Genomic DNA, 18478 nt, shown 5'->3' on the forward strand with positions numbered 1-18478 from the left:
ACACACACACACACACACACACACACACACACACAAAAAGAGCCAGGCGAGCGGACAGCAAGCAGCAGAGCCTCGGCGCAGCATCACCACGGCCCGGCTCACGTTTCACATCTGCTGACACGCACACTAACGGCGACCCACGCCACGAGATTCTCTGTTCCTCCCCCCCCCCTCCCCTCGCTAGTTGCAATGTCTACGTGAGGACCCCCCCCCTCCCTCCTCCTCCTCTTACCTTGCACATCCAGGCCATTCTTATTTCTACGCAGACAATGGTGGGCCGCTTGTTTTTCGTCTGCCCCGAGAAGCCGATCCGCGCGTCCGTTTCCGAACGCATTTGTTCACGCGCGCATCTCGAGTGGACACGCGGGTGCGGTGCGGGATTACGCGGGGATTGGCTCCATAAATATTCGGTGTGTACCGTTATTCGCCTGATCGGTCGGGTTTTTTTTTTTTTTTTTTTTTCTCAGCTCGCTGGGACCTGGACCGACGCTGCGCTGCTACTGGCCGGCGCAGACGCAGAGCCCCGCCCCCTCCGGCGTTACGTCACCACCGCTGATTTCCTGACTTCTGCTTTTTACAGGGGTTAGGGGGTTAGGTGTTAGGGTAGAGAATGTAAGAAAAAGGAATCCAAGGAGGATTTTTTTCTTATTTTTTTATTGAAGTAGTATACAGTCAAACAATAGTCTGTACCAAAGGGTCTTCATTCTCACTTCTTTACACTTCTCATTTAGTGGTGGAGACAAAACCTGGGTGCTTTCCCTTGAGTGCACTCTCTACCAAACCCAAGCTTTCCAATGGATAAACAACATAATGCAAGACAACAAGACTTGCCATTCCCCTCACGCGGTTCTTCAGCTGCAATTAAATGCACTATCAATCTGTGATTCTATTTGTCATTACTGTCATTTTATTCCTTAGTTCTTACAAATCAATTAATGTAGTCTTCAAATGGAAAACAAGTATAGCATTAGTGGAAAAATATCACTTTGGTAAAAAAACATACATTCTTGATTAGTCTTGCAAATACATTCCCATTCCATTCAGTGTTGTTTTCCCCATCCATCCAAAGAGGCCCTGCATGGATCCTTCTCATGATCAGCTGGAAATCCAAATCAAATTGCCTTTATAGCTCAGAGGGTAATTAAAAAAAAGATACATATATATTATCAACCCAACCCCCCCATTTTGCCAGTGGTTAGCAGTGTTTTATTTCTCAATCCATGCGCTGCGGAAGTAGGAGGAGGAAGCAGGCTTTTGTAAAGATGGCGACGGTAAATCATCTTTCGGAGGAAGAGACGGTTACTGAATGTATCCTGATGCATGTGAGGCACAAACTGGGTATATTAATCTTTTCTTTCGGTCATGCTGATAAAATGACAAATGAAACTGCATTCTGGCTGCTGTGCTTGTAAAATGTCAATTGTGTTTCTTATCAGAGAGGATTCATGTTATCTAGCGGGGAGACAGTTTAGTGCAAGATAAACTCGTCTTGCAGACATAATGGACGAATTCCCGAGGTGCTCCATTGAATGCAAAAACCAATTGCTAAAAGTGTTGCATTGAACAAAAGCGACGTGTTGGACACCGCTGAGGGCTCCTGATAGAAACTCGACATACTCGCAGATATTGTTTGTCCCAAAGAGTTGCATTTAGGGCCATTTAGCTAATTCCCAACCAAGACATGAGACGCTGCTTCTTCTAGTGTCCAGCTCCACTCTTTCTACGTGTCTTTGGGGAGAAAACAGGACCACCAAGAGAACGTGTGTTTCCATGCCGAAGGAAGCAGGTACGTGGAGCTTTCATGTGAGACAAGGGGCCCCACTGTTATGGTCAGTCTTATTAAAGCTTATGACACAACCTCTACAATTCTGACTATAGTAAGTAATTACAGGGCTTCCTGAACTCTCTTTGGAAGTCAGGGATTCTTTATTTGTAACTATATGAAAAAAAATAATACTCTTACAATGGTAGACCCAGCGAAGCAAAACATTTGAGTAGATGATGTCCATCAAAAAACACCAAGGAAAAAGTAGACGTGGCCACTGAACATATTTCAATTGGCCTTTCTTCGATAGTAGGCAGTTTTCTTTGCGCTATTTTTTGCTCAGAAACTGATGAAATCATCAGAAAAGAGGAGGTAGTTGAGTTGCTCCTATGCTGCCTGTGTGTTTTGCCTGCCCTGCACGGGGAGCCTGTAATTGAGTTCAGCTGCAATCTGCCTTTCCGCCAGATGACATGACACCTCCAGTAAATACCTTTTTTCTTTTTTCAAGATGTCAGTCTTGTTTGAAAGAGAGTACGAAGTGTGAACCACGGAAGAACCAATCACAGGTTTTTGATTTTTTTTTCCTTACCTTCTAAGACTATATATTGAATTTACACCATCTGGAATTACCGCAAAACAAACAAAGCAGGAATCCAGCGAGGCACAAACATCTGCTGTCGGAAAGGGGAGCGTGGATCCAATGCAACAGCCAAAGCCTGTGAGCAGCTCAACGCGGGCTGCTGGTGCTCATCGCTTCTTTTGATTAGCTGTCAGCACTCACTGCGTTTCTCAGGTGTTTTCTCTCAAATCTTGCCAGAGGTGATATCAGGTCTAAATAAATCAATAGCTCTATTGGGGTTATCACCTAATCTCCCTCTCGCTGTTCTCTGTTAAACCTTTTTCAAACCGAGCATGAAAAAAAAAGTAATCCTCGAACTCAGTGAGTGCCCCATCACGGATTAAATTCTCAGCGTGCACACCCTGATGAGAGGGAGAGCGAGTCAAGGTCGTCTGCAGACCTGAAATCTCCTCTGGGTGATTGGGAGACAGTGGGTAATGCACCGTCATCATTTTGGATGGGAAAAGGAGCTGTCAACCTCAGGAGGGATGGGAAACGTAACACGGTGGCTTCAAGATAACAACATTTTTCTTTTCTTTTTTTTCCTCAACTCTCCAACTAGCAGCGCTTGTGCACATTATGGGGTTTACTTGCAAATTCCAAATGGATATAATGCTGTCTTCAAGTTTAACTCGATGTACTCTTTACAATTAAAGATTTAAAAATATGCCAACTGAGAATCATCGTGTAATGGATACACGTGATGATATTCAAATTACCCAGCACCGCTTCAATCCTCTTATATGTACATTTGCCAGAAAAAGAGACAAAAAACTAAAATACCACACGCCAAGCTGAGACCCAAGGACTCTGATTTCAGTTTTCGGAGTTACGGGATCCATTTGCCCGATGTGAATGGTCCCCATTGGTCTGGTTCCCAGGCTTTAGTCCAGTGAGCCCAGTGAGAGGACGCCTGAGTGATGAAACCCTCCTCCTGCGCTGACAGACGCACGCACAAAGACACCGCTGATGGAGACAAGTCGTTCTTCACGGCCTGTCAGTGTGGATGAGGAGGGTCTGGAGTTGAAGACAAAATTTGGATTAGATAGATAGTAGATTGGAGTTTTACTTTTAGCCAAACTCAATAACTTGATTAGTGCACGTAAACATTTATGCCAAATAACTCAGCATTTGAGGGGAGAGGATAAGAACTGCACAAATTAGAATAATGGTGTTTTGTCATCCCTGCAGGTTTCACTGTCCCCAACAGCACCTTATGGATGATGCTCAATGATTACATAATAAACATGAAAAGCTTTAATCTTCTCAATCCTGTGCCCCGCCTCTTGCCCCACGCGGCCCTTTAAGCGTCAGCTTTTTGTATAACAGATGGGTAGATTTATCAAATGTATCCTGTGTAATTTCTTTTTTTTTTTTACCTCTACTCGCAATATTTTAACTGTCCATAATGTCAGACAGATCAGCATCCACTACATCACTTGCTATTAGAACATTTTAAAAGATTACTGCGGCACAGCTCTCTTTAAGAGAGCGTTTTTAAAGCTCTCTGCTGTCTGAAATCCTAAATCCAGTCATCTTTTTTCATGCTGCTTTGTGGAAAAAAAGATATGAAATGAAAAAAAAGAAAAAGAATAATTTTTTGACTTTTTATCAATTCCAAGCTTTTCATTAGCTTTTAATGAATTAACCATTTGTAATGTAGTGGTACTGTGAAGCATGTGACTCACATGAAGCGTGTACCTCAAGCAGCACTCAGCACAAGTGGAACATTTCAGACTACAGCTGTGCACAGAGGATGAAGTCGCAGCATCAGAATGCCTCCAGCTGCAGAAACAGCGGATAAGCTGATGTCCCATGTTTCTTCTCTGCTCCCCGGACGGCTTGACGGGATGAATCATCTGGATTCAATATGAAGGATTTAACTCTCCTGCCGTTAAAAAGGAAGCATGAAATGCCACGTGTTCTTTTATGTGATGTTACATTCTGTTAATATGAGTAACGGTTTGTCTTAAACTGTTATAACTATTTGGCCCTCAAGTACCTTTAACGTCGTTTTTTTGACAGGATCTCTATCATCTACTAAAAAAAACTCATGATGATTGTCATCATCGTCAGCATGCAGTTGGTCTACGCTTCACTGCCCCCTAGTGGTTATGACAGTGCATCGAAAAGAAATAAAGGCATTAGTTAGGCCTGGTGAGAATCACTCTTATTACGAGAGCGGTGTTCTTTTTATTTCCACTATTTCTTCAACCACGGAGTAAGCATATACTCCCAAAATGTTGATAAGATACATGGTAAAAAAACAAGAGCAGAGGTATAATCATGATAATGATAAAAATGACCAGAATAAAAATAAAAAAACGAGTGCCACAGTAGCTAAATGTACCAAGTACCAAATAAACATATGTATATGCACACATACCACAGTGCTTAGTGGCTAGTGGTTCCATCTGAAATGGATTCTCCGACAGACAGAAAGTCTGCGCAGGCCTCAGCGGGGCAGGGTTTGGTTTCCTTCCCCTTCCTGCTGCCCAACCTCAGAGCTTCTGTACACTCGGTTGGAATTCAGACGTCGTCTTACATTCTTTAACTCTCATCAAAGCTCCGTCACGAATGTGTGACAGGTGGAGGACAGCAGAACTTTGACCGAAGCCGCCTCGCCAGCAGGGCAGCACGAGTTATAAGTTATAGATGATCTCCATCCTAACAAAACAACTCTTCTGCCCATGCCAAGAGTACCGAGCTTTAAAATCAGACCCTGGCCAGAGGAGGCGGGCACAAATAACGTTGTTTCCCTGATTATGACCGCAGACGGTGGGGGTGAAAGGTCGAACGTGAATCTCTCGCCGAGGCGTTTTAAAAGCATTTCCATTTCCCAGCAAACGTGCGAGTCGACTCCATTCGGTTTAATTAAACATTCATCAGGCGATGTGGTTCAGCCACGTTCGGCTCAGTGGCCCCGTGGCCTGGACTAATCCTCCACATTTTGTGCTCAGATAACAAGAGGGATGACAAGACTGAGAAGAGGAGAGGGAGGAGAAGGAAAAAAATGGGTTGTGCTTTTCCTTACGAACAAACAAACGAGACCGGGGGCTGAAGGCTGCGATCAATCCGTCTCGCTCCAGCTACTCGCTCCCTGCCTCCATCGCTCAATCACACTGTTCTACCCCCCCCCCCTTCTCTACCACCTTCTGCCTTCCTCGTCGTCTCCCTTTTCTTCGCTAATGAGAGCTGGTGGGGTTTCTCTGTAGCCTAACAACAAGCGTGCTTGTCTCTGCCCAGACACCGGGGGGGGGGGCAAAGATTACTGCTCCCTCATGGCCTCTACAAATAAGAAAAATAAATACAAAACTCACAAAGGCTGTCAAGTCCATAAAATATTTGTTTGGAGTTGTGAGCTGCACTGAGACACTCAATGAACTCGATGAAACAACAGTTCAGCCGAACCAGAGGCCTCAGACGCTTTGTGTTGACGTTAACATGTAAATAAAATGACCGCAAATCAAAGTTAAATGCAGCCCCCTCCAAAAAAAAAACCAACACAAAGTGAGCCAAAATGTCATCATCGCGATTGCATTCAACCCTATTCCCCATAAGCATAAAACCCTATAAAGGGATGAGTAGCCCCACCCCAGAAACAACCCTCAGTGAACTGAGAGGGTACTGTAATCACTTCATCATTGGACACACATTGCGTATTGACATGTCATTTTTAGAAGTGTTCCATGTGAAGTGTCATTTTCTCATGCGGCTGCCGTGCATTGCAGCAGAATCCATTCCACACGTATCTATACTACAAGGAAGAAATCATGTAAGCCAGAATTCTCAGCCTCTAATTCCTCGGGCGCGCATCAATCTTCACGCTCCATTATTACAATCTGCCACGGCCACGAGACCCAATTTCTCATTCGGTGTCAGCTGTGGCCTTTCAAGGGTTGCCGGCATTATTGCTACAGCTTCAGATCGGATGTGATGCAGGAAGGTTTAAGGGACTCAGTTACACCATAGATGTGTTTTAAATTTAAAAAAAGCATTTGTTTCAGCGATTTAAACCTGGAATTACATTTGTGCTTGCAACAAACAACCGATTATCTGGGCATCTTCTGGCCAGGAGCAATGATGATCAAACAAACAACACATGGCTGGCATCACAATTAATGGATTTTGCAAGTTTAGGCAGCCATCTAGTGGCATCTACCCAACGGGACACTGAGGCGGGTTTAAAGGGATTCTGCAGAAAGAATCCCTTCATGGGACGATACAAAAGCATTGGTACGCTTTACATTAGGATTAAGATTCAGACCTTCAATCCCACCCGTCTCCCTCTCACAAACACAAACACAGTAGTGTGGACGAAGAAAAAAAAAAAGCTACTCCTCAGTTTGTCAAAGTGCTCCGTTCTCTGCGCTCATATCTGAGAGAGCAAATATTGCCGTTTCTCTGATAATTAAGTCTGATTTTCTTTACTGAACGTTTGGATTTTATCTGTGGATTCACAGAGGTGTTTGACTTTCTATTTAGACAATTAGGCTGGTAACTTTAACACAATTCTTAATAGTTTCATTATCGGAGGTGTTGGCATCTTCCTAAAAAGAGAACCAATAAGCCACATTCATATACAAATATACAACAGAAAGCAGCTTTTTGCATAAAAACCAACCCTGATAATTAATATATTCAACTTGATTTATTTAACTTATATTATGATGTCATAAACAGTAAGACAAGTGTGTGGCATTACACAGAAAGAAAAAACATTTTAACCAAATTAGTATAGTTAAAACACTCGAGAGTTAAAAACCTACGGAAATATTTCAGTTTGGGAGGGAATCTAAATCCTTTACCCCCAGCTGCATCACCAAATACAGCCGAGTACCTTGGATTTAAATAAATAGTGTAGCTGAGTGTGGATAAGACGTTAAAGATACCTTGCAAGACTGCACTCAAACAAAAATACTGCCTTTTATAACCAGTTCCAGCAAAAAACATTTAAACATTATCTGCATAGACTGACAGCCGAAGGAACATCAACAATACTTTGTTTTTAAAAAAGACTATTGGTGCATCTGCAGTTCTAACCAATTACCACAGCTGTAGTAGGTTTGAACTATTTCAAAACAGGATGAGCTCAAAATGAAAAAGAATAAACAATGTGCCATCTTCAAACCATCCAAGTGTCTCACGCCCCAAAAAGAGGAATCCAGAGCAAACTGGATCTGCTCGTCTGTTCCATTGAATTGCATTGAATACTTCTTTGTCATTCACGCACATTAAAAACAGAGACAATGGTCTCTGTCTTCTGGCCATTCATGTTTGAGTGCTGTAAATATGTCCCACGGAACATAATGAGCGGCTGAGGGTTTGAAGACAGAGAATCCAGCTACGGCACACAACTCTTAACGGCCTCAGTGAGCAGAGACAAAGTCCTGCATCTAAAATGTGTGTGTGTGCACGTGGTGGTGATGATGACGACGACGACGACGCCAGAGGGCTAGCTGAGGATGTCAGGCTGCAGGTCAATCCTCTGAAGGACATCCTCGGGCATGCAGAGGACCGGATTAACCGGCTTCACCTGTTCGTCTCCGAGGAGGGAGAGACCCGCAACTCCGAACAGAGTGTGGAAAGGATCCACCTGCAGGAACAGTGGGAGCCGCAATGAGAATCATAGCCACAAATGCATGTCCTCCTCCAGGATCTGGGGCCGAAATAAAACGCTGTGAAATTGAATTCAAGAACACTTTTAAAAGACGCAAAAATATAATGACATGCAGAGTGGGCATCAAAGTCAAGCGGTGAGCAATGTGAGGGGCACTTTTTCCTCGACAAGCGCTGAAGTCAGCAAACACTTGACCTAACCGGGTTTACGTAGTTCATATAAATGTAACAATGGATTTGCATGATTCATGACGTTCAGGTAAAGTGGTCTTTTTTGCTGCTTCAGTGAATATGTAAACTGTTCATACGGCTCGTTCTGTACCTAGTGAATTCATAACCCCTTTATTTATTCTGTACGTTACTGTGCTTTGCACTTGTGGCTAGATGCTAAACGGCCTTTCGATGAGTCAGTACTGCACTCTGCCAAATGAAAATAAGGTTGAATCTAATCATGTCTAATCAACCTTAAAATCTCCAGATGCTTCATAAGCAACCTGCGAATCATCTGCAAGATATGAATATATATATATATATATATATAGAAATGCTTACATGAGAAGAAAGACGACAGGAATCAGTCAAGAGACAAATAGATATAGGTTTCCCATTTTTGTGTGTGTGTGTGTGTGTGTGTGTGTGTGCGTGTGTATTTGTTTTCACCATGTCGCCCGGCCTGTCGGCAAAACCTCCGGTCTCCTCATCTTGGCAGGCGAGTATAAATGAACGCAGCTTGGCCTTGTCGATCCAGTGGATCCTCCCAATGATTTTGAGCGATGCTAAAACCCACCACGAGTAGCACACATCTGGAAGCTGATTGAGGCAGAGGAAGCCAGAGGTGGGTCAGTACGGCAACCTACTCTCACTCAAGTTTAAAGTTAAATACAGTTGACTAGTTTGGGAAACTTTAAATAACGATACACTACAGGTGATGCTGTTTAAACTTTTGTAGTTTGGTGAACCAGACCAGAAGAAATAAGAACTAGCAGAGATGCTTCAGGAATCGCTCTATGCTGATTTGTTAAATGTTTAACAATGATAAGAAGGTACAATTTCCAAGGAACACATCTGGACACCACAAACCTTCTCCGGGCGTCCATTGAGGCCTCCGGACGGCAGCTGCCTCTCGCAGAGCCACCAGCCCAGCAGGTCTGCGTTCACCTGGTGCAGCTGACCGGTGAGCGACAGGAAGCCAGAGCAGCAGTATATCTGAGACACGAGGGAGAAGACCATAACGAATACGCCGGGATTGACAGTTTATAAATTAAACGCCGTCCCACAAGACCAGCGGACAGCCTCACATTTGTGATTTCATCCGTCTAACCAGAAGTTGGATGCAATTTCTTCAACTTAGATGGTCAAATGTTGCTGCTTTTGCTGAGATGAATGAAAAGTGAAACTCCCACAGCAACGGTGACGCATCACGCGACGACACCGGTGGACTCACCTGACCAGCGTGAGACTCTGAACCGGGTCTGCAGCCAAAACCGCCGTCAAAGTTCATACAGGACAAGACAAACTCCACAGCTTTGTCCACATTTATTGAGTCAATCTTTCCCTGGGGGGGGGAAGGACACAAGCAAGAGTCACCTTCAGAGCAGTGTGAGGAAAGAGATATGTACATGAAAATACATGCGTACCAGTAATGCAAGTGTAGCAACCGCACAGAAGGAAAATCTTGTGTCTATTTCTCCTGTAAAGACAAAGCATTGCAATTGTAATATCAAACGTAGACTAGTATTTAAAGACTGTATTTAAAGCAGACTATAATTTAAACATATGACAAATGCTAAACAGCTTTTATTGTATCTCCTTTACTAAATATCTTGTCTTTTCATTCACTCCTTGTGACGAACGCTCACCCCATTTGTCCCCTGCAAATGAGCCATCTTCCTGCTGCAGCCCCTTAATGTACTCCACCACTTTGTCCACATCAAGCGCATCCACATTGTCATACAAGCAAAGGATCTGAGTAAGACATTAAACAAAATGGAAAAATGAAAAGTTCAAAATGACTTAAAAAAAGGAGAAAAAGTCAACTAAAAAAAGACAGATAAGGCTGCTTAAGAATACACTTAAACACAAACAATGATATAAAATAGATTCCAATGAAATTTTAATAAATAAAAATGAATGAGCGCCCCACATTCTGTGTGTTGTGCAGAATAACATTTTAGTAGTTTATCTGTGAACCTCATCACAAACAACGTATTCTGGTCCTTCTACTTGGAAACTTTCTGTAGCAAGAAAAGAAAGGGTGTGTTAGTCAGATTTCATGTAGTGACCTGGACGGCGCTGAGGGTGTAGAGGAGGTGGGGGTCGTGTCCGATGCTGGCACTGATGCCTCCACACTCGTGTTGACAGGATTTGATGAAGTCAACAATCTCCTGCTGGTTCATGCGAGGCAGCTGCCCCATCAGGTCCATCACAGTCAGTCCCCAGTAGATGCCGCTCATCCTCAGGTACTCTGACAGCGTGTACTCCTGCGTCAACCCAAACGGGACATGAATGAACAGGAGAGCAGGACCGTAATACTGTGCAGCATCGTGGAAACAGGATATCCCTTTGTTTTATTTAGAAAAATAATAAACAACATTGTATAGATCCATTTGGCCACACTAGTGAGGTCCAACTCTGGGGATAAAGCCTGGCTCACAGTTTATGTTGATCACAAAGCTGATGGGCTGAGGTCAAGGCTGTAGGGCATGTAAATAGGAACCTGCCTTTTAATGTAACTGGAAAGTTGAGAAAAACCAAACGAACAAGCCCCTTTACTCACATAATCGTCCTTTTTGGAGCCGTAGGCTGCAATGTAGTCTGCGTGTTTGTCCAGCAGCAGCGTGCTGGGAGCCTCGGGCTTAATGATGACATCTTTCACTTGGGTACCCTGACATTAAAAACACATCAACAAATTTCTAACCGTAAAGCAGATTCAAACAGGCCTCGTTTAATGTAATCACAAGCGAAATGTCGCTGGCAAAGCCGACTGCGAAAACCCGTAATATGAAGCTAAAAAACGAGTTGTTTTCAGATTGTGGCATCAACGAGCTAAGATGCTAGTTACATGCTAGCACTGATGCTAGCAACATTTTAGCTGCTTTCACACAATAACGGTCAACTGTGGCGTTAAAGTTGGATAAAATGAAGATATGTGAACACTTCGTTATATTCAGGCAATGTTATCTCAAACTACAGTGACTAACGTTAACTATAACACGAACAACACAACACCGGTTACCATTCTAACTGTGTTTGCATGATCAGGCTTCCTCCTCTTCTTCTTCTTCTTCTTCTTCTTCTTCTTCTTCTTCTTCTTCTTCTTCTTTTGGCGCAGCTGTGAGTTTTGGCGCCCTCTACAGTTTGGTAAATTATCCACTGATAATCCATTAGTGTTTTGGCTCGAACGGATTTTATTATTTTTGTCATTTTTGTCATTTTTGTCATTTTTGTCATTTTTGTTCGTATTATTATATGACTGGTTTGTCTGTTTTGCAAATATAATTTTTTTAAATCACATTTAAACAAGTTTGTTTACTTTAACAAAATATGGAATCAGTTTAAGGAATGCAGATGAGGATTTCATTTTTATCCCCTCCAGTTTTATGAATTGATTTTGTTTGTTTTAAACCTAACTGAACTTTTTAGAAACCTTATCTTACTTTTGGATCATATTTCCTCTTTTGTCCATTTTATGAATCATATATAATTATCAGTTGAAATTAGATTTTTTTCTTAAATGTTATGTAAATGGTGGCGTTGGTCTGATGAAGACCGAGTGACTTGCTCAGAAGCTCCAAAATATTTTCTAAGTAGCCGGTGTGTGGGAGATTTTATGTGGGAGGGGTTTGCGGTTTAAATTTCTTTTGATGCAAATCTAAAAATGCACTACAAGAATGTACAACTGTTTTTATTTTGATACTCATGCAGATGAATTGCAAAATTACAGTAAATGATTTAAGGACTTAAATCGTTGAATATATGTACACACAAGGCTGTAAAGCCAGATTGATGGTTGAATTTAGGAAACAGGAGATTATGTTTGATTGCCACAGAATACATTTTACGTATCCCACAAAGACAGTAGATGTAACTCACTATCTAAAACAAATAACTGTTGTTATGGCCCAAAATGTTTTTAATAAGACAGTAATGTTCAGACAGCTTGCTTTTTTCCCCCAAAGATGTTGAACAAATCCAAATACCAAACACGCATCTCTCAGTCACCAAGACATTCTGGTGATAAATAGATTTGTACAGATAGATTTAATTTGTTCTGCTTGGTTTTACACTGACATAAAACCCACCTAACAGAGTAATGTCCAGATGGCTACCAAAAACAGCAGGGTTTGTGCCTGGCAGCAACTATTTACAACCTATAGATGGTGTGGCCTTACAGGACACAGTCACGTGATATTTTGCCTGAATGTGGGCATCCTCAACTCAACAAGTCATCAAATAAGGCCACTGTTCTGAGCTCCTTTAGGGAAACATGTTTCTTTAACAATGGGATAGGTTTGGTTGTTGTTACCCAATTAGAAAGTTGTCTACTAATTACAGGTCCTCATCAGAACCAAAACACTACATCTGAATTCTGTTAAGGCAAACAATCATAGCAATGGCATATTCTTTACTATTTCTAGTTAAACAATAACTTATAACCATGTTAGCAGAACACACAGGATTTGTGTGGAAAAGGTGAAACATTTGAACGAGGATGAGTCAGGTGTGCAGAGTTCATTTCTTGTATCTTCCCAGGTGCTCTCGGGCAATGATGAGTCTTTGGATTTGAGCTGTGCCCTCGTAGATCTGGCAAAGGAAATCAAAAATAATAATCAGCAAACTCAAGGTATATATACAAAATGTCTGTTGGCAGAGACCAGGTGCTCGGCCCGGACCACCCACCTGGTAGATCTTGGCGTCTCTCATCAGCTTCTCCACGGGGTATTCGCTGTTGAACCCGTTTCCTCCAAATACCTGAACGGCATCAGAGGCCACCTGATTGGCGATGTCCCCGGCGAATGCCTTGGCGATGGAGGCATAGTAGGTGTTTTTGCGGCCCTGGTCCACCTCCCAGGCGGAGCGCTGGTACGCCATGCGGGCCAGCTCCACCTTCATCGCCATCTCAGCCAGGAGGAAGGACACGGCCTGGTGCTGTGAAACAGGAGGATGCACTTAAAACAGGTGGTCACATGACAAGTCGTTACTGTGATGGTTCCACTAATGGCAGTGTTGCCGCAACAGCATTATGCAGTCAACTCTGGCCTGGACAGAACATGAGTTTTTTTTATGCTGATAAAAGAAATAGGAAAACAAACCTCAGCAATAACTTTGCCAAAAGTCTTCCTCTCAAGTGCATAATTTGTAGCTTCTTCAAGGGCCCTCTGTGCCAGCCCTGTGGCTCCTGCTGCCACCTGCATTGCATTCATTACATTAGTAATATCACAGACAGAAATATTCAATGATAAATACAATTACTCATTGGTGTTTCCTTTGCCATGTATAAAAGTGCAATATTAGGAGATGTAGGTAGAGTGTCCTTCAATTTGGTGATGTGAGATGCTATGGAAAATACACACTGAAGAACATTGAACTTTGATATTTTCCTTATTTTTAATGGAAATAAAATTTAAGCACATCAGTTGCAACTCATTTGTCTGTATGTCCACACGAATCCTAAAGGTATAATTTTCTGCTGTCATAGGACACCATTTAGTAAAGTGCACTGTTACCAAGGCCAATACTTACTGGGGGGCGGGTGTTGTCAAAAGCACCCATTGCAATCTTAAAGCCAGCTCCCTCTGCAATCAGGACATTTTCCTTTGGTATCCTCACATCCTCAAAGGTTATGCCTCTGGTGTCAGAGCACCTCTGGCCCATGTTCATCTCCTACAAGCACAAAACAAACATGTTATCTTGTGTGCACACATCAGAGTTCATTTTAAAGTGGTTCTCCACAGACTTGTATCCTTTCAAATATTATCTAAAAGTAGAATTATAAAAGTCTCAAATAAACCGGGCGGCTCTACTGTTGGAATCTCATTGATACTTCGAGATAGCAATGGAAGCACGGTCAGCCGTACAAATATAACAATATAAAATGCTAACTTTTTCAACTAAGTAACTAAGTGACATCGCCAACAAAACTAGATTTGTGTTGGAGGACAAAACCATTTAGCCTAATCTTACCTTTCTTCCTATCATTATTCCCGGAGTGTCAGCCTCCACAATGAAGCCAGTAAAAGCCTTGCCAGCGGAACATTTAGGATCTGGATTAGTGCGGGCCAGGAGGAAGTACCTAGGAATATAAAAGAGGTATAAACGTTCAGATAACAGTCATAGCAAGGGATAGGCGTTTGCGTACTCATTATGTCTCCAAGGATATGTATATACACAAACTCAGTGGCCCGGCTGTTAAGTTACAGCTGGCTAAAACTATTACAGTCTAAAACTAAAGGTCCTGGATTATTTCTTGATGGAGGTTATACCAGGAAGTTTGTGTAGTTGCCAAACATAATGTCTAAACTGAATAGTTGGTGTACACGAAGATAAATGGCAGTGAGCACACACGCGCACGCACACACACGCACCAGTTCGCTTTCCCTCCGTTGGTGATCCACATCTTCTGCCCGTTAACAACATAATCGTCGCCATCCCGTACAGCTCGAGTCTTGATGCTGGCCACATCAGAGCCCGCCCCAGGCTCTGTCACGCAGTAGGCCTGCCGAAAACGCACCACAGCTCAGTTAATTCCATCAGATCCGATGTGAGATTGAGCCACATATACAGGAATAGTAGAATCAAGAAGGAAAACAAAAACAATCCTGCTACTTTATTAAATACTTACACACATAAGAGGCTCCTCGGTCATCCTTCCAAGGTATTTTCGCTTCTGTGCGTCACTGCCAGCGAGGATAACAGGCATTTGCTAAAAGGGAAAAACAGATATAACTTTATTTCAACTGAACTATGGTCACCTTTATTAAATCATTGTTATTAATGCATAATTTTAAGAATATTTATGGTAGAAAATGATGAAAATCCTTAGTATGAACAGGGCTCCAATAATTCACTCCCTCTTATGAAAATACATTGTAGAAATACAAATCACATTATACGGGACGTAGAGATGAGAGGACATATGATTTGACAAAGGTGCGTTTGTTTGCCTCTCTTTTCATAAGAATCAACAGGAGTGTCAAAATACATTTCCCCACAAAACTAAAAATTGGTATTGGATGGGTGTCCTTCCGAATTTGTATTCATACCGCTGCCCTTTGCAATACCATTTATCAAAATTTCTGCCATTGATTTTGGTTGGCAAATGTTATTTTGCACTTGCATTAACGAACAGAGATGGCAAATACATTTCAATGTTACCTTACTGTCGATAATAGCACCGACCTTTAAAATCCACAAAATAACCAGATTTTTAAGGGCATCACTAGTGGTGGATACCTTAAAAATTTTCTCGTGAAGAAATTAAATAGTAGTCAGACACCAGCGTAATGCAAATAGATTGCCTGCAACCTTAATACACGTTAACTTACTCCCAGAGAGTTAGCCTCGATAGCAGTCTGAACTCCGGTGCAGCCGTAAGCCAACTCTTCTGTGACGATGCAGTTATCAAAGATTGACAAGCCCATTCCACCTGGACACAAAGTCACAAACATAGCAGGGTTTCAAACAAACCTCAGCCAACTTTCATAAAGCAAACCATCCTCATGGATACCAAAAATACGCATTAGCAAACTAAGGTGGAGGTTTCACACAGAAAATGCAATATTTATATATTAAGTAAAGGGTTTGATTAGGTCATTATCTTTAGAACAACATTGATGCGAGACAATATGTGACAGAGACTGCCACAAAGGGGGCACCCTCGATGGCGTTTTGCAAAAGTAAAAAAAAAAAATTTAAAAATGAAAATGGGCAAGAAAATAACATACCATATTCCTGTGGAATGTGACCATTCATCAGACCAAGCTCCCATGCTTTCCTGATGATGGGCATAGGATACTGCAAAATGACGTATAAATAGTTAATAGTTGAAGTAGAAGTTATATAAACTTCAGGATAAATTCTCATAGCATCAGACTGAGAGGTACGAACATTATATAAATAAAAACAAAGAAAGAAGAAATTAAAATAAAAGACAATAAAAAGCTATGCAACGCTGAAGATTGAACATGTGCACATGACTTTGCTAAGTGATAAAGGACAGAAAGTACAAAGTACAATGACATTTAATGGCCTTTATGTCAGCAAACTCTTCAAGACAAGCAGTGTTTAAATCACACAGTACACACCAGGTGCCACTTAATATTTGGGCTATACTCACTTCACCACTCCTGTCATAAGCAGCCGCGGCAGGAACGATCTCTTCACGGGCAAACTTCCTCGCTAGCTGCTGGAACTCCTTCTGCTCATCCGTCAGCTCTGTTGGGACAATGGTGAGCAACGTAACCCTCTTTAAAGAAAAAGGAACACATTTTCTTCTATATCATTTTGAAATGGCCAACGTATTGCACAATATTGTGTCAGCCCCAAAGCTTCAAATCTCTTGTCTTCAACAGAAAGAAGGCCACAGAGCTTTACAACAACCAATAACTATTTCATTGTACACATGGCCAAGTAACCATTGTTTCAGAGCAGGTATGACAGAATCTGACGGTATCCTTTAATATTATGTAAATTTTCCTACATCTCACTCACCAAAAGAGAAGCCGAGAGATGCTGGTTGGCCCGAGTGAGATGCTTCAGCACCGGATGCCGCAAAACTGGATCTCTGCAGCCGGAACCCGGACCGCACACCGGCTTTTAAAACCTGTGCAAGGAGAATTCAAAACACACCTTTTAAGTAACAAGTTACATAAACATCAGCTTGTCCCAGTTAGTGTCTTTGATGCATTGCATTCACAGAGGTGGGCGTGACGAGCACAGGGGTCACTTAAACATTAAGTGTTTAAGTGAAGGCAGTTTCCAAATCAATAAAGTTAACTGCTCAATTTAAAAGAAGATATAATTAATATCAGCTCAAAAGTGTTTTATGAGCTGCAACTATGCCTCTTTCAAGCTATCCCAAAACTGACACAAATGTACACACACAACAACAACAACAACAACAGAATGAATGCAAGTTTTTTGTATGAAAATGTCTTTCAAAACTGGCCTCCGATGAGTTGTGTTCAATGACCTTCAAGTTTTCAGGAGCAGTTGGCTCCAATTGTGGCAGCGGCAGCTATCAAGGGCACTTCCTGCCGCCAGCCGAGCTGCCATGACGGATGCCGTCATATTGTTATTATCATAATTGTAGCACTAACACAGCTACTATTTGTTGTTGTAAGTTAAGTTAGTGTATACATCTATACCACTTAACTTTAATTATGATCCGTTGCACCACGAACTGAAACTACCAATACAATAACTACTACTACTACTAATTAGTTCTAACACTACTATTAACACTACTACTACGTGTACTACTATTACTTTAACAGGAAAACCCCTTCAGCTTGGGTATCGTGCATTGTAATTCAGCTTTTAGCTTCTTCGGATAATCCAAGTCTGCCAGTCATACAATTCAAATAACGTTATAAGTTTCTTCACCAGTGCATTAAACGGCTTTTATCTTTTTTTAAGGCAGCCAGTCGCACATTTCCCCAATTCCAGCGATGGTCCGTGTTTGACTTTAACATTCCGACGCATTTTAATTTGTTTTTCACCTCTACGGTTACAAGTGCGACGCGTTGTGACCAACATGCGGCTACGTGTAATGTCTGAGGCCCACACGTTACTTTCGCGGTGTTATGAACGATAGTGGGAGCACGTCTTGGGGTTATGGAAACCAAATGTCCCGTGACGTTGCAAGCGAAACCTTCACTCGATTGACTCGGACGAGGCTAGATGCAAAGAACAAATGTAGGCCATGTGTTGGTGAGTTTAAGCTGTTTGAACGACACGTACCTTATTGAAGAGCATTGCTAAACGTCGTTACTGCACGGGCCCGATAAACAGACTTGAGCTGAAAACCTTTGTGCTATAAAGCGACTATGCGCCTCTCAGCCAATCACTGCAGCGGGATTGATCACGTGGCGTCTACCGTCATCCGGAAGATGACTTTTCCCCCACTTAGATTCACCTTACGTGTTCATTACAAAACATTATTTACAGTCAATGCACATAACCCCTGCGAAATATTGTTGCTCTCAATGGATTTTAGTTTTCATATATTTTACTGCAAAGTGGTATAACTGATACAATTCGTGACTTTACACTTACACTATTTTATCATGGGAGGGGGGTCGCACCAGTTTAACCACTTTTGCAGTAATTTTTCTATTCCAGCATTCATTGCATAAACGGAAAATCCAAATAAGATAATAAATTGTGATATATTTTTGATGGATTCCATCATGGACGTATAAAGAGTGAAGGCAACAGCCATGTAGAGAATTCAGGGTCATATTTGACCGTCGATG

The 18478-nt window shown here is 42.1% G+C and overlaps 3 protein-coding genes across 3 annotated transcripts in view; all 3 read right to left on the minus strand.

Moving 5' to 3' along the window:
• The window catches only part of st6galnac3 (ST6 (alpha-N-acetyl-neuraminyl-2,3-beta-galactosyl-1,3)-N-acetylgalactosaminide alpha-2,6-sialyltransferase 3), a 41483-nt gene extending 40999 nt beyond the window's left edge, over nucleotides 1-484 (minus strand). Inside the window, exon 1 of the mRNA XM_037458560.2 lies at nucleotides 233-484. Within this exon, the coding sequence (XP_037314457.1) occupies nucleotides 233-334 (102 nt within the window). The 5' untranslated portion in view covers nucleotides 335-484. The remainder of the gene's footprint in view (nucleotides 1-232) is intronic.
• A 6536-nt stretch (nucleotides 485-7020) lies between these two features.
• On the minus strand, nucleotides 7021-11342 carry rabggtb (Rab geranylgeranyltransferase subunit beta). The gene is made up of 9 exons (XM_037459378.2): nucleotides 11239-11342; nucleotides 10780-10887; nucleotides 10286-10483; nucleotides 9863-9968; nucleotides 9641-9693; nucleotides 9448-9558; nucleotides 9084-9209; nucleotides 8664-8813; nucleotides 7021-7980 (listed from the first exon to the last, which is right to left on the minus strand). Exons 1-9 carry the CDS (start codon nucleotides 11239-11241, stop codon nucleotides 7840-7842), a joined length of 996 nt encoding a protein of 331 aa, XP_037315275.2. The 5' UTR covers nucleotides 11242-11342; the 3' UTR covers nucleotides 7021-7839.
• Nucleotides 11343-11892: 550 nt separating this feature from the next.
• acadm (acyl-CoA dehydrogenase medium chain) lies at nucleotides 11893-18072 on the minus strand. The gene is made up of 12 exons (XM_037459122.2): nucleotides 17964-18072; nucleotides 16713-16824; nucleotides 16339-16436; nucleotides 15947-16016; nucleotides 15548-15648; nucleotides 14845-14925; nucleotides 14588-14718; nucleotides 14187-14295; nucleotides 13746-13886; nucleotides 13316-13411; nucleotides 12903-13151; nucleotides 11893-12806 (listed from the first exon to the last, which is right to left on the minus strand). Exons 1-12 carry the CDS (start codon nucleotides 17976-17978, stop codon nucleotides 12735-12737), a joined length of 1275 nt encoding a protein of 424 aa, XP_037315019.1. The 5' UTR covers nucleotides 17979-18072; the 3' UTR covers nucleotides 11893-12734.
• Between the last annotated feature and the right edge of the window lie 406 nt (nucleotides 18073-18478).

This window comes from Pungitius pungitius, chromosome 15 (genome assembly GCF_949316345.1).
Source record: "Pungitius pungitius chromosome 15, fPunPun2.1, whole genome shotgun sequence".
NCBI lineage: Eukaryota > Metazoa > Chordata > Actinopteri > Perciformes > Gasterosteidae > Pungitius > Pungitius pungitius.